The sequence below is a fragment of the Macadamia integrifolia genome, chromosome 7, assembly GCF_013358625.1.
Source record: "Macadamia integrifolia cultivar HAES 741 chromosome 7, SCU_Mint_v3, whole genome shotgun sequence".
NCBI classification, from domain to species: domain Eukaryota; kingdom Viridiplantae; phylum Streptophyta; class Magnoliopsida; order Proteales; family Proteaceae; genus Macadamia; species Macadamia integrifolia.
In genome coordinates, this window is record NC_056563.1 from 2,894,976 (window position 1) to 2,909,835 (window position 14,860).

Genomic DNA, 14,860 nt, shown 5'->3' on the forward strand with positions numbered 1-14,860 from the left:
AAAGTTACTGCTTATCTTGGTTGTTCAGTCCAAATTTGATCATCCCTCGACTGTTTGGTGCTCCCGGCCCTTTAGCAAGGCAATTTGATAAGCCTCAACTGCAACCAATCCTTTAGAAATGAAGCAACTAGATTTTGCAATGTCTGTGCTAGAGATTTTTGTCCATTAACTGGAAGCTATCCTTACTGGCTTCAATTCTTAAATATTTGAGAATTGAAATGGAGGAGCTGAGATGATCTCAGTAGTTAAATAAGAGATGTGATCAGGTGAAAGGGTTGGGTTTACTTGGCTTGTAACTTGTGTTGCCCATCAGTTGTTCGATGAAACGCAAGAGCATTCTAAAATTAGGAATGCATTTTAACTAATCATGTACCCAAACAATGTTCTCATTCTCCATGATGGGAATGCATACCAAACACATCCTAAGATTTTTTTTTTGGTGAATACAACTCTTGCAATAATGCAAATATTGAACATTGGCTTAAATATTAATGTTTTAAGCTTTATATCTAGTTAATGGATATTTTTTCCTTTTTTGATAAAAAAGACTTGCAATAATACCCTATTGGAAAGAGAAGTATTTTTGTTCTTCTGTGGCGCAACAATGTCCGGTGTGCATCCAATGCCAAAAATGCCTTGGGCTGCGTGTGACTATTTTGGGCTTTGTGTCAAGGCGTTTTTAGCTGTTGGATGCTCGTCAAACACTATGTTGCACCATAGAGGAGTTCAATCTTCTCGAATGTAGGATGTGTGCTTGGCTCAAATTCTCTTTCTTCTTGACCATGTAGGTTCCCTTTAAAAAGAACAATGATGCTTTCTTCGCCCTCTTGGTCTCTCTTTCACATATGTCCATTGGGTTAGTTTGAGATTTCAATACTTGTAAGTGGTGTGTAAATCCTCTTCCCTATCTTTTATATCTCTCCAAATTAGAAGTAGGAGAAAGTTTTCTTTAGTTAGGGAAAGTTTACCACACTATCCTATGGTTCACAAACACCCATATGATTTTAGTATGTTCCTTGAATACCCTCTCACAAGTATCTAAAGTTTTGCAGTCAAAGGATTTCCTTTATAAGGGGCTCAAGGAAAACTCAATCCGTGATAGAATCTGTGGTGGAGGGAACTCCCCCACCCGACACCCAAATCCAAACCATCTAAATGGCATAAATAAGAGACAAGAGTTTTCTATTCAGGAGTGTGGTTCTTGCACCAACATATGGGCCAATGGGAATGCAAGTAGAAGCATCAATAGGACATGCATTATTGCCTTTCATAAGGGGGGGGCGGGGAGGTGGGGCGATCATTTTGTCCTCCATGCGTTTGGCCGTAGCCCCCACTCTCTCCCATAGAAAACATGAACTACCTAGTTGCGTGGCTCTTGCACCTAGACATAAGGGCCCCTAAAATTACAGCCTTGTCCCCGTGAAATAAAAAATCCCATGCAATAACACATATTCATTAGCCGTTGTGCTGATGAAAGGGCCACACTACCAGATAGCGATCTCTCGCCCATGAGTGTTTTCTTTTTCCCCTTCTTAGAAGTCGGTTTGCCTTCACCAGTAATATAGAAAAGAAAGCGGGCTTGATAAATGTATCATCTTCCCCGCACCGTAGGCTGTAGCACCAACGTGTGATTCGGTGATACCAACCTCATGAACCATCAGATCAGAATAACTTCTGGATAAGACATCTCACATATTCTAATCATGCGCTACCATTTGTCGTTTTTACGTGCTTCTGTTCTCTCATCTACCGGGACTAGCAAAGTGGCCTTAATGCCTTATGCGGTTATGCCTCACCGTCCGAAGGGCACTAAACGAACTTAAGATTGTGTTTGGTAATTAATCCCTGAATATATTTTGAGTTAAAAAATTAGATTTCAAAATGCATTTTAGACTCAGAGTCTACTCCAAGAATGCATAACAAACACAGCCCAACCCTTAAACCCTACCATAGCAAACGGCCACCCTTAAACCCTTAAGGCCCCGTTCGTTTAGAAGGACTTTGGTGGGGTGAGAGTTGAAGGGTGGGATTCGATTATGGCATCTCTGGTACCTGAAACAGCCCCGAAGGTTTTGACGGCCGAAACCCTTCGCTCCGCAGCGAAGCTATCAGAGCGACTTCACATCGTCCCTGTTCGACTTCGAAGAGCCATCAAGAAATTCCTTCGAGGTAAGAGGTTCCTCTCTCTCTGCTAGTGTTTTCTTTGTTTCATCATAATTCACTCTTTCATGTGCAATTGTTGGTGCTTTTGTTGTTACGAATTTGAATTCAAACCAGAGCAAGAGAAACCTAATATGAAGCGAAATGTGTTGAGCCTATCCAAGTCATTCAGCGATATTAAGGAAGTAAATCTCCAGCTATCCACCTCCACTTCAAAGGAGCTCGTTGAAGATCCTTTCAAGTCCATGGAGCAGTCGAAGAGATGGAAGATCAAGACTTCCTATGGAGACATTGGTCTTAAGTACAGAGACGATGAAACTGTCGCTTACATCGCTTCTCGAATGCCCGCCGTATACTCTGCTTGTCACAGAGTTCTTAGAGAGGTTGAAGGAATAAAATTGTTCTCTCACATCATGGTTTTTCAACTCCAAATCTTTTCTAATGGCATCGAATTGGTTGTTGTAGGTTCGTAGAAGGCTACCAGGTTTTTCTCCTGCTAGGGTGTTGGATTTTGGCTCTGGGACCGGTTCTGTTCTGTGGTGAGAAGCTGGTTCCATTCTTTTTTTTTCTGATGATTCCTTCAATAAGGAGATTTTTTTGTTTAACTTAGTATCCATTTCGAGTTGCGAATTTGATTGCTCTCCTTTCCTCCTTTTTGGTGTTTGAAAGTTGTTCTTAAATTTAACATTGCAGGGCATTGCGAGAAATATGGCCTCGTTCATTGGAGAGAATCAATTTAGTAGAGCCATCGAAATCGATGCAACGGGCTGGTCAGAGCCTTTTACTGGGTAATCGTTTGTCTTAGATCTCCTAATCTTGTAACATGCTTCTTTTAATTAAGTTCATCATGATCTCTCTGAGGCGATTGAAGTCCAAGGTTGAGAATAGTGGTTATGAATCCTACATTCACTTACTCTTCTTCTGATCTAGCAATTTCTTGCTTCATTCTTGTCTATTTCTCAGCTTAAGTATGAATGCGTGTTTCCAAGTTCCTGGCAGTACTATTTACATAGAATCTCATTCAAATGCTTCTGTAGGAATGCAACAGTATTGTTTCTTATCATTCCATGGCATTGGAATTCCCAAACGTTATAGAAGAAGTGGAAAATGTCGATGAGGTTTTGGTGTAAATGATTCTAGAAAGGCTCAGTTAATTGGAACTCTTCCTCAATTTTAGCCCTCGTTCCTGTGTGTTGAAATTCATGACATCACGTGTATGCTTACTGCAGTCTGAGTCAATTCCATCTGAAACAATCCGTCCAATCTGCAGTTGTGCAAAGGAAAAAACAGCCAAGTTAGAAGAGAGTTGCAGCAGAATTCCACATTAACAATTCCCTCAATGGGCCTGGTGGATGTGCCCCATCAAAGTAGAGGGAAGGAGTGCTCATTAATCTGGAAAGCTTCAGTATTTTGATTCTGAGATAATCAAGAGAAAGCAGTGACATAACATCTTCCTAGGAGATCTAAAAGGAGACTCTTTTTCATGGGAGTCAAATCCTTATGATGTAAGACTAAAATGTTTTGAAGAAAACGAGAGAATTTTGGGGGTGGTTTAAAAAGTGAGTTTGTGAAAATGTTCTCAATTTCTCCTTAAAAAAAGGAATGAGTTATTGTAGAATGCAGGCTGCAGGGTCCAGCTTTGGTAGTTGGGCTTGAAGTCGGTAGGGTTTGTAATGAATTTAGAATAGAAAAATGTATCAGACTGAACACTCAGGGTCTCGGGTCACTTTCATAGGCTTCTGGCCTTATGGTAGCCTATGATTCTAAATTTTGGGCGCACTAATGCATAACCATTTGGGTATAGAAAATTGTTCTTTTAATATGACATCTATGGTTGTTTGAAATGGTTGAATAAATACTGACTCATAAATTGGTGTTTGATCAGATCTGAAGGACTTGCCACTTATTCGAAGCTATGATAGCATTCAGGAACTGGCACGAAATCTCGAAAAATCTGACAGAGAGCATGACCTTGTAGTTGCTGTAAGTTGTATTAGATTTTCTTTCTAGTGGTATTTTGAATATAACTACTTTTATTTGGTCTTTGCTCAAACCTGCATGGTCACTTGTGTGTGGGTAACTGTTAAGAAATTTCTTAATTGACCTTTTTTTTTTTCTTGACAATCAGCTGTATTGTTAATTCATGGTTGGATAGATAGTTCATAGTTGCCTTGTTCTGTATTTCTTTTGTTCTGGGTAAAAATATGTAATTTTTTTGTACTTTCAAAAGTTATAAGATTGACTAGCCCTTATAATTTGGTTATGTACTTGTAATTTCTTTATTAAGAGAAAAATGTTGTGGTGTCATATGGCCTCGAAAAAATGGTAATATTAGTCGATCTAAATTCTTACTCTTATAGCATGGAGTAGGTGTGGTGCAAAGCCGTGCTTAATGAAGGTCATGTTGGCACTTTTGACCTACTAGTTACGTGTTGAGAAAAATGCATGAAGGGTATCGCAGTCAGGATAATTCCTTCAAGGGGAAAGTCAAGGTTCACTTGATACTTAACAAATCACCTGATACACTTGAGCGTGAATTCTTTTTTCCACAACCTCCCACCTTACACATCAAGAAAGAATAAAGAGAAGGAAAAGGAAAATAATAAAAGGGTCAACTTCTCTAATATTTTGCCCTTTCAAACCAGTCATTCCAAAACTAATTGGTGTATTCAATTTAACATCATTGTAGAATTCAGAACCCTACCCACAACAGAATTGTGGAGGTATGCAGCCAGCAGACCAAGCTCTATGATATTCCCAAACTAGTACTCAGATTATTCCCAAATTAATAGAATAACAAGGTTTCCCCAAGTTCTTCAACCTCACAAGTTTGGTTGCAATCTAATGGTTGGATTCTAAGTAATGCCCAAAGGATGAAATCAAAAACTAATTGGCCAAAAGATATTAAAAACTAACTTCAGATTTAGAAGCATCATTATAACTCCTCATCCACATTGCAGAATAGCACCAGAACATAGACAAACATTACTCCATGAGTTAATCATCGTATGTAAAAATTCATTCATTCCTCTGGCTGGATAATTCAGAACAGCAAGTCACTCAGCAACCTAGATACAGATTTAGAAGCTAACAATATATCTCAATCCACAAGGAAGAATTCCCCAAAATCCCAGCTGTGTAAACCTTTTAAAACCTACCTTGATCAACCAAACAGATGTGATGCTTACAGCACCTTGATGCCTCATGTTAAGAAAGGCCGGAGTGAGGAACCACAGGCTTCCTCGTTGAAACCAGAAACTCAGATGTAACAAAAACATGTGCCACTGTGAAATACCATGCAGCCCTCAGAACAGTAATAAAACAAATCAAGAATCACCTAAGTAATGGCCTGCGAGGACTGAAGTAGAAAATAGAAACAAGTAGTAAAAGAATGAAGATATGAATGTACAGGAAGAAAATAGAAGGGAAAGAAGAAGGGATATGGCTAATCTCTCACCAATCGATAGGGTCTCTCATAGCAAACTAAGCATCAAGCCAGTCTTTGTTTTCAATTTTCAAATTGTGGGTATGGGCCGTATGGCAGCAGCCTCCCGTTGTTATTAATAACAGCAAATAGGGTTTCCCTGGGAGAGCATGTGGCGCAACGGTTAAGTTGCTCTATTGCAACATGTTGGTCATCGGTATAAAACTTGGAAACAGCCTCTCTTGCAAAGCAGGGTAATGCAGGAGTAGATTGCAAGTAACTTCGCAGTTTATAATCCCAAACAATACAAATAGGAGCAAGAAACAAAGAAATAATACCATCAAATAAACCCCCAAGGATACAATACCTATATAGGAGCAAAAACAGCACAAAACCCAACCCTTTAGGAGAGAGAAAGACCTTCTATAGAGATGGAGGGAGAAAGGTGCGGTCAGGTCTGTGGGAGCCAATTGAGCTGCACTTTTGGATGTAGATAGTCCCTAGGGAGGGTACAAAAACCCCCAAATATGAAGGGCTTCTGACGGTTGGTTATGAAGTTATGCGCTTTCTTGATTTTCAGACCTAGGAGAGAGAATGTGAAGAATTCTGCAGGAACAACAACTTGTCTTCCTCAGATAACCTTCAAGAGAGGATCGATTGATCTTCTTAGAGTATAGAACTCGTCCTCCAAAGGATCTGCAGATCAGATTTCAAACTTGGGCAGCAATGAGGGTCGATTGGCTTCAAGAACAAGAATTCTTTGGCTGGCTGATTCTGATTTTGTATGCTTTAACAGGTCTGAACTTCTAATAACAATAAACAGAAAATAAAAATAGAAAAAGAAAAATCGTAGACGGTTAAGAAGGGTGAAAGAGAATAAAGGAATGTGTATCTCACCCCTCAGGTTTTGGGTATCACACCCCTCAAAGGTTTAGGCATCTCGCCTCTCAATAACATCTTTTAGTTAAAGAGTAATCACTCAATAATTCATTCATTCGAATATGAAATCATAAGTACATAGGCTTCTCTATTTATAGAGGGCAGAATAACAATCAAACTACTGCTAGGAGCTAGTTTCCCAATAGGACTAGACACTCCTACTACAACTAGGAATTCAAAATAGGACTAGGACTTGACTTTATGACTCCAACATGGAGTAGGACTAACTAACTAATAGTCCATATAGGACTTTACAACCGACCAATGGCCTAATGGGCCTTTATTGTATTAAATAGCAACTAACTAAACTAATGAATTAAATCTCGTTTTTCTACTTTCTACCCATATTTTAGGACCATTAAAGTGGCACATTTCAAAGAAAACCCATAGGATCAAAGGTCCAACACATATATAACACAACCCAAGGCTTATTTTAAATAAAATAAGCCCAAGTGACTTATCTACATCAACTCGCCCTCTCTTAGAAAAAATTCGTCCTTGAATTTTGTAGTGTGTGGGTGATTATATCATGGTTCATGTCCCTCTTCAAGCCGTAGAAAAATTCAAGTAGCTCTTTGATAGTAAAGATGTAGTTTAGAATGTGAGGGGCTCGATCTTCAAGATACTTTAATGGGATGACAAACTCCACATGCTCAACTTCAACATCTTCGGATGTATCCATAGGGTCATCTATATATGCACCTTTGATCTCTTCTAACTTTAATGCAACATAAAGCTCTTTTAGTTCATCTACCTGGTGGTTCCCAATCAGTTCCGTTGATGGTTCAAACACAACTTCATTCTTGAACTCCTTAGGATCTTCCTTTTGGCTGTTCACAATCATCACAGTTGTTGTACTGTTAAGTTCCTTAGTCTCAACCTTATTGTCCATTGTGACAATCTTGTTGCTTTCGATTTTTTCCACATAGTCTTGTTGATGGGAACATCAATGACTAGTTTTTCCTCAACAATAGGAATGACTGAAAATTTTTCAACACTAACTTCAACTTTTGACTCTGGTTCACTGGTCAGAGGTGTCTTCTCTTGTTGTTCCTTTACATTAGACGCTGATGATTCCTTCATGCTCTTGTCAATTGTGGGTGGCTTTTGGACATCTGGTGGAAGGAAGTACCTGCTTCGTTCATGCTCAAATAGGTACATGCTTGCCAACTCATACTGTATCTCGTCCCACGTTCTAAGTTTACATCCTTGAGCTTGAAGTTGTCTTTCACGGACTCTCCATTGCATTCGAACACAATCACTCATCTGAGAATATGCATATTAGCGTTTTTGTGTCTCTATTAAGTTGTAGTTGTCAAAGTACATGTCCAATTTCGCATCCATTTAAGGAATTTCCCATGAAAATAGTGTGGTTAATCATTAGATTTGGTAGAAGTAGATGTATTCTGATAGGAGTCCTGTGGAGGGAAGAACCTTTTTTGAAAATATACAGGGAGGTATTGTGTCACTAACTCGTACTTCATTTCTTCCCAAGACCTAGACTCATGTCCTCGAACTCGGAGTCGTTTTTTATGGGCTCTCCACCAATCTCTCGCACGACCAATCAACCGGAAGCAAACAACTTGAAGCTTTTGTGTTTCTGTCAAGTTATAGTAGTCAAAATATTCCTCCAGAGAATCTAACCAATCAAGGATGTAGAATGTATCCCTTTATCCAACGAAGTAACGAACTGATGGAACCATATTCGGTTAGGCACTGATAAATTGTTTGGAGCTTTTTTCAACCGTAGCTCTGATACCACTTAATGCAGGAGTAGGTTACAAGTAACTTTGCAGTTTATAACCCCAAACAATACAAATAAGAGCAAGAAACAAAGAAATAATACCATCAAATAAACCCCCAAGGATACAATACCCATATAGGAGCAAAACCAGCCCAAAACCCAACCCAATAGGAGAGAGAAAGACTTGTAGAGCTGGAGAGAGAAAGGTGCGGCCAGGTCTATGGGAGTTTGATTGAGCTGCACTTTTGGGTGTAGATAGTCTCTAGGGAGGGTACAAAAACCCCCAAATATGAAGGGCTTCTGACGGTTGGTTATGGAGTTATGCGCTTTTTTGATTTTCAGACCTAGGAGAGAGAATGTGAAGAATTCTGTAGGAACAACAACTTGTCTTCCTCAGATAACCTTCAAGAGAGGATCGATTAATCTTCTTAGAGTATAGAACCCGTCCTCCAAAGGATTTGCAAATCAGATCTCAAACTTGGGCAGCAATGAGGGTCGATTGGCTTCAAGAACAAGAACTCTTTGGCTGACTGATTCTGATTTTGTATGCTTTAACAAGTCTGAACTTCTAATAACAATAAACAGAAAATAAAAATAGAAAAAGAAAAATCGATAGACGGTTGAGAAGGGTGAAAGAGAATAAAGAAATGGGTAGCTCACCCCTCAGGTTTTTGGTATCACACCCCTCAAAGGTTTAGGCATCTCACCTCTCAATAACATCTTTTAGCTAAAGAGTAATCACTCACTAATTCATTCATTTCAATATGAAATTATAAGTACATAGGCTCCTCTATTTGTAGGGGGCAGAATAGCAATCAAACTACTATTAGGAGCTAGTTTCCCAATAGGATTAGACACTCCTACTACAACTAGGAATTCAAAATAGGACTAGGACTTGACTTTATGACTCCAACATAGAGTAGGACTAACTAACTACTAGTCCATATAGGACTTTACAACTGACCAATGGCCTAATGGGCCTTTATTGAATTAAATAGCAACTAACTAAACTAATGAATTAAATCTCGTTTTTCTATCTTCTACCCATATTTTAGGCCCATTAAAGTGGTCCATTTCAAAGAAAACCCATGGGATCAAATGCCCAACACATATATAACACAACCCAAGGCTTATTTGCAATAAAATAAGCCCAAGTGACTTATCTACATCATAGGGGGTAAGGCTGCGTATATTTGCCCCTCCCAAGCCTGTAGTAGCGGGAGCCTAGTGCACTGGGTTGCTCTTTTTTCAATAGGGTTTCCCCCTTGCGTGGAGAGGGAATCTCTTACGAAGTGCTACAAAATTAAAATAGAAACTTGCCTAATGTAAGACCTAACTTCTAGATACATCTCAAAATAGAAACTAGTAAGGCTTTATAAAGTCCAGCCTTCTAAAACAATCATGGACACTAAAAGTAGAAACTTTGTAAACTAAACAAGTAGTAACATATCAGCAACATCCTACTACTAAACTAGAAGTATTTAAAATAGACATAAATAAAAGAAAATCTTCTAAAAACCCCCTCTCCACTCAAGGCATGAATTGATGCAGAAATGGGCCTAACCAGACCCACAGTATTGGACCAAAAAATAAAAAATAGACCTAAAAGTCTGGCTTGCTGGACCTTCGTCTCTTCTTTCTCAGCTGATCTACATACTTATATCACATCCCAAATTCAGAAAGAAGACTTGCCAAAACTGTGTTTTTAAGGTGCAGCTTTCCCCTCGAAAGGAGGGAAATGCAAAATATGGAGCTAATGAACCCTCCCCCTACCCCCTGACTCCCTCTCTCATGATGTTCTGTGACAAAAGGAAGGGAATGAAATAACTGACAAACAGAAAAAAAAAACTATAGTAGGACAAGATCCACAGAGAATATTTACTGGAGACATGACATATTCTCCTGATTCATGTACCTTAGTGTGCTTCTTATGAATTTTTTTTACTGCTAATTGTGGTTTTCTCTCCGATAGACTAAGGTTAAATTTTGGTTTTCAGCTAGTGCTAATTTGTTTTGTCATTTGTACTATCAATGAAGTCTTATGTACTTGGCGAGGTTCCTTCACTTAAGGACAGAATCACCATGGTTCGCCAGCTTTGGGATCTTACACGAGATGTCCTGGTATGGTCTCTTTGCTCACTTAATTGAGTTAATGTTTATCTGCATTTTTTTCCCCATGTCATAATCTAACTCATGAAATTTTCGGAAAGTATGCAAAATTCTCATGTGGTGCAATGTTATGAGTACCCCTATTTAAAAAAAATATTCATTTAATATTTAATATAATTATGATTTAGTTGGAATAAGGCTGAGGTGCTGTTGTTGTTGTTGTATTCAATATAATTATTATTTATATCATATTTATTATGACTATATAATATAAACCTTCTTTATGTGCTTTCCAAAACCTACTGAAGGATCAAATGTTGAACCTGCCTTGTAGATTTTATCCCCCCCCCCCACCCCCAAAAGAAAAAAAAAAAAGGGGGGGGGGGGGAAGAGCTCTAAAATTCATAGAAGGGAGTGATATTCTCACTTACCTGTAATTGTCTAGTGTCAACGGTGAATTGCTTTTGATTAGGAGCTAAAAATTTACCCTACTCACTAATCTTCCCACAAATCTCGCTAAACGTATTTTTTTCGAAGAATTATAGTTCTGTTTCAGTATCTAAAATAGGATCTCAAACTGTGTTTGGAACCCATACTCGTGTAAAAGTAGGTTTAATTTGTTGGGTTGGTCATCTGTGTAGCTTGCAAATGTTGATGGGTTGTCTTTATATTGAAAACTCTTTCATGGACTGATATTTTCTCTATTAATTTCTAAACAAGGTGACATATTTGGGGTAGGTTCTGGTTGAGCCTGGGACGCCGCATGGATTTAACATCATATCTCAAATGCGATCTCATATCCTGTGGATGGAAAAGAGGGTAATTTTTCCCATATACTATTTGTACTGATCTTTTAGTGTGGATGTTTATCCATATCTGTTATTAGGAATACTCAACTAATTATATTTCTATGGAATCTAGAAATGTCGGAAAGGTGATGGATCTGATGAGGCTTCCAAGGATATGGTGGCTTCCAAAAGTGGTGCATTTGTGGTTGCTCCTGTAAGTTTCATTTCTAATCCCAACATTGCGCTGTCTTTTACATTGATTTTTTCTTCAGCTTTGATCGTGGGTGTGTTCTTTACATTTGTTGTTGTAGTGCCCCCACGATGGAACTTGTCCATTGGAGAACACTAGCAAATATTGCCATTTTGTTCAGCGTTTGGAGAGGACTTCTTCACAGCGTGCATACAAGGTGAGTAGTGTAAATTGGGTGTTGGACTTTTGGTTTTTCTTATAGTCAACAGCAATGCTTAAGAAACAGGACCTGAATGGATGGTAGGCCAGTCCCTTTCACAGTTACATATATATTTACCAAAAGTAGATTGGCGGTCAAACCAAAAAATGTCTCACTTCGAATTTTTATTTTACTTTTTTATTTTAATTTTTTATAAACCTGTTTTGAAGAAAAAACTGGCCAAACTAGGAAAAACTGTAAAATAAAAGTAGGGCGGTTCCCTTTTTTCTGTTCAAGTGCTGTTTTGGTCCGCTTTTAGAAACTATGGTTGTATGAACCCTGTTGGCCACCTTTTTTCATTCACAGATGCGACTTAACCAAAACTATTCAGACTTTCTGGTTGAATCCATAGTTGTCAAAGTGCTAGATGACTCAAGACCTTGGAGGGCCTTCCTAAGTGCTTGGGCGATCAGGCGGCTGCTAGGAAGTGCCTAGGTGACCTAAGTGTGCATGAACAATTTAAAACATGGATACAATTTTGTTCCCACTTCTCAAACCCAAAGGGGCATAAATCATGTGGCAGGGTTCATGGACACAGCTACCCACCCTAAAGTCCTCGTTAGTGTACTGTAAGTTTGTAATGTAAGGACAAACAAGTTCATATCTATATAGCTATATATATATATAATTCGTTTTGTTAAAACACATGAATCGTAAGGGTAGTGGAGTAGAGGAGACGAGGAGTTACAAGACAGACAAAGAAATTCTTGAGACTGCCACTTGGAAAAGGACATGTGGGCACAATTGGATATATAGCACCCACCAGCTGTACAGTTTATCTTTTCCTTCCTTATCCCTTTGTTTATAATTTTCAAGGCCAAATAATTTAGGTAAAACCGACTGACTAAGGAAGTGAGCAAAGGCCATCGAGACATTGATTATTACTGATATAACGGATCGAATCTGTGAACGGTGAGTTTCCCCTGTATGCTCTCTTCTTCGATTCTGTGGGCTGAGGTGTAAACTCTCAAAGGAAACATGAGACAGATATATGAGTGAGGCATAGGAGCCGGTTTTTAGAGCTTCATAGCCAAAGCATTATGATTCTAGCAGAGTACTCGGAGTTCACAATCGATTTCATTGTCAAAGCTAGGTCATGGGTTAGGCCCAACTGCCCAAGTGTTTTTTTCTCTCTTTTGTAATTTAGAAAAGCTTTGATTATGCCTGGTCTTTTCCAAATGATCCAACAGTCCAGTCAAATTTGTTCTTGATCAAATCATTGACATTGTCCACCTTATGACTTTGGGGTTTTATACCACTGCATAGTGAACCACTTCAAGGTTCTGACTCTACCTTTTAGGGGGAGGGGGAAGTACATACTTTAGCTTCTTGGTACTTGAAAAATGCTTTATTTTTTGTAAGCTGAAGTTGAAATATGCAAATTACTGACTCTTTCTTAACCTTTGTTTTCTGTAATTCCGTTCATCTGACCAATGAGTTAGTGTTACAATGTTTTGATGATCTGTTAGGCTCACTCCTGATCTCTGTTTGTTCCTGAGAGAAGGCAATTGACCAATGTTTCCTATTTCTTCTCTATATTTCTGTGTAGAGGTCCAAGGGCGAACCTTTACGTGGATTTGAGGATGAGAAATTTTGTTTTGTTGCCTTAAGACGGGGGCAACGGCCACAGTGAGTGCTTCTTCCATAGCAATGTCACATTCAATTATGTGGATCTGGAAATTGGCATTAGTCTCCTTGTTACCTCGCTAAAATTTCGTAGCTACTGAGATGAACAACATGAACATTTGAGATGGACTAATACTTTATAAACCTATCCGATTTTTTATGTTCTGTTGCACCATTTGGCTACTTTGACCCCTCTCTCTTCTGTTTATCTGAATGTACTTTTTAATTTATATACTCCCCCCCCCCCCCCCCCAACCTTAATAAAATTCAACAGGGAACCCTGGCCGCTTGATGGTATGACATTTGAAACTCTTAAGGAACAGCATGCTAGAAGGAGACCTGAGGATCTTGAGATTGATTATGGTATGTATTCTTTGATTTTGGTGGCACATTTTCACTTTAAATTATCAGTAGACATCCCTTCTCGAAGCATTTTTGTCACTGAGATCATGTCTTTGATTCTTATTGTCTCCATGAATTAAGAAGCTTATGTTCATTCAAACTACACAATTTTTAGCATGTTAGAAAATTTTCGGGGAATTAATTTGGAATTTGTGGGTTAATCAATAACAGAGGACCTATTTGGATCTGAGGATGAGGATACTCCCTATGAAGAGGAGGATCCAGTTTCCTACAACTCTGATGTTACAGAGACAGATGCCATGACAGAGCATGAAGTGGAAGAAGAGGAAGACGAAGCTGCCCATGCCAATCTAGGAAGTGGTTGGGGTCGCATTATCTTCTCACCTGTTCGGAGAGGCAAGCAAGTAGCAATGGATGTATGCCGATCAATTAAACGTGATGGGTCAGAGGGCTCTTTTGGCCGTATAGTCATCACCCAGAGCAAGAACCCTACCCTACACAAACAGGCAAGTAGGTCCCTATGGGGGGACTTGTGGCCTTTTTGAGTCTTCCACCATTTTACTGTTCGGTGAGACAATTGAATTGTGTAAAGAAACTATGTTTTAATGTTTGTATATTGGAAGCTCTATTTGGCTTTTGTTGTAATAGATCCCAAAGTCCTCCAAAGATAAGGCCATGAACAGTCCCAACCAAACATTTATTAGTTTGAAATTTATTATCATTTTTCCTCTCCACAGTCCCACTAATAAAGGAATTCTTTTCAAATCTAAGGATTCGGTAATTCCGTTCCTGATGTAAGGTTGTTCCAAGCGAAGACATACATGTTGAGGATTATAAACACAGCCATTGAACATGGACCACTTTTTGCCATTGTTAAACACTAGCAAACCATTGTAGAAATTGATGCCGAGATCACGAAGCCCTTCGTGGACGACTGTTTGGTCCATCGGCAGATACTCTGATGGCTATGAGAGCCTATATGTTTGCACAGAATATCACCTTCCTGAATGTGCCAGCCATAGCTTACTTTCAGTACACAAATGCAGAGATTTCTAGTTTCATTGATGATCTTGTTGTCATGAGTCAAGACAGTCATTCATGGGTGGGATCAAAGAGCCTAAACGTTATTCCTCTAGAGATCGCCATTGGACTAAATCTCTAAAAATGCAACTGCAACCGGTAAGAATTGCCAATCAACCAATAGCGGGGTCTTGGCTGCTTCCAAGAACAATATTTCTTCTGTTAAAAGCCCAACCTT

The 14,860-nt window shown here is 39.0% G+C and overlaps 1 protein-coding gene across 1 annotated transcript; it reads left to right on the forward strand.

Moving 5' to 3' along the window:
- Nucleotides 1-1,948: 1,948 nt before the first annotated feature.
- LOC122084517 (methyltransferase-like protein 17, mitochondrial) lies at nt 1,949-14,332 on the forward strand. Its single transcript, XM_042652817.1, has 12 exons — nt 1,949-2,169; nt 2,278-2,543; nt 2,626-2,699; nt 2,854-2,948; nt 4,046-4,143; nt 10,305-10,388; nt 11,115-11,195; nt 11,298-11,378; nt 11,476-11,571; nt 13,163-13,242; nt 13,514-13,602; nt 13,813-14,332. The coding sequence occupies exons 1-12, from the start codon at nt 2,037-2,039 to the stop codon at nt 14,145-14,147; spliced, it is 1,512 nt and encodes a 503-aa protein (XP_042508751.1). The 5' UTR covers nt 1,949-2,036; the 3' UTR covers nt 14,148-14,332.
- Nucleotides 14,333-14,860: the final 528 nt, after the last annotated feature.

Bases quoted from the DNA above. Each gene is read 5' to 3' on its own strand.
- LOC122084517 (XM_042652817.1), top strand. From the start codon at position 2,037: ATGGCATCTCTGGTACCTGAAACAGCCCCGAAGGTTTTGACGGCCGAA. The intron at 2,170-2,277 runs GTAAGAGGTTCC...AATTCAAACCAG, and splicing joins CATCAAGAAATTCCTTCGAG to AGCAAGAGAAACCTAATATG. The intron at 2,949-4,045 runs GTAATCGTTTGT...GTGTTTGATCAG, and splicing joins TGGTCAGAGCCTTTTACTGG to ATCTGAAGGACTTGCCACTT.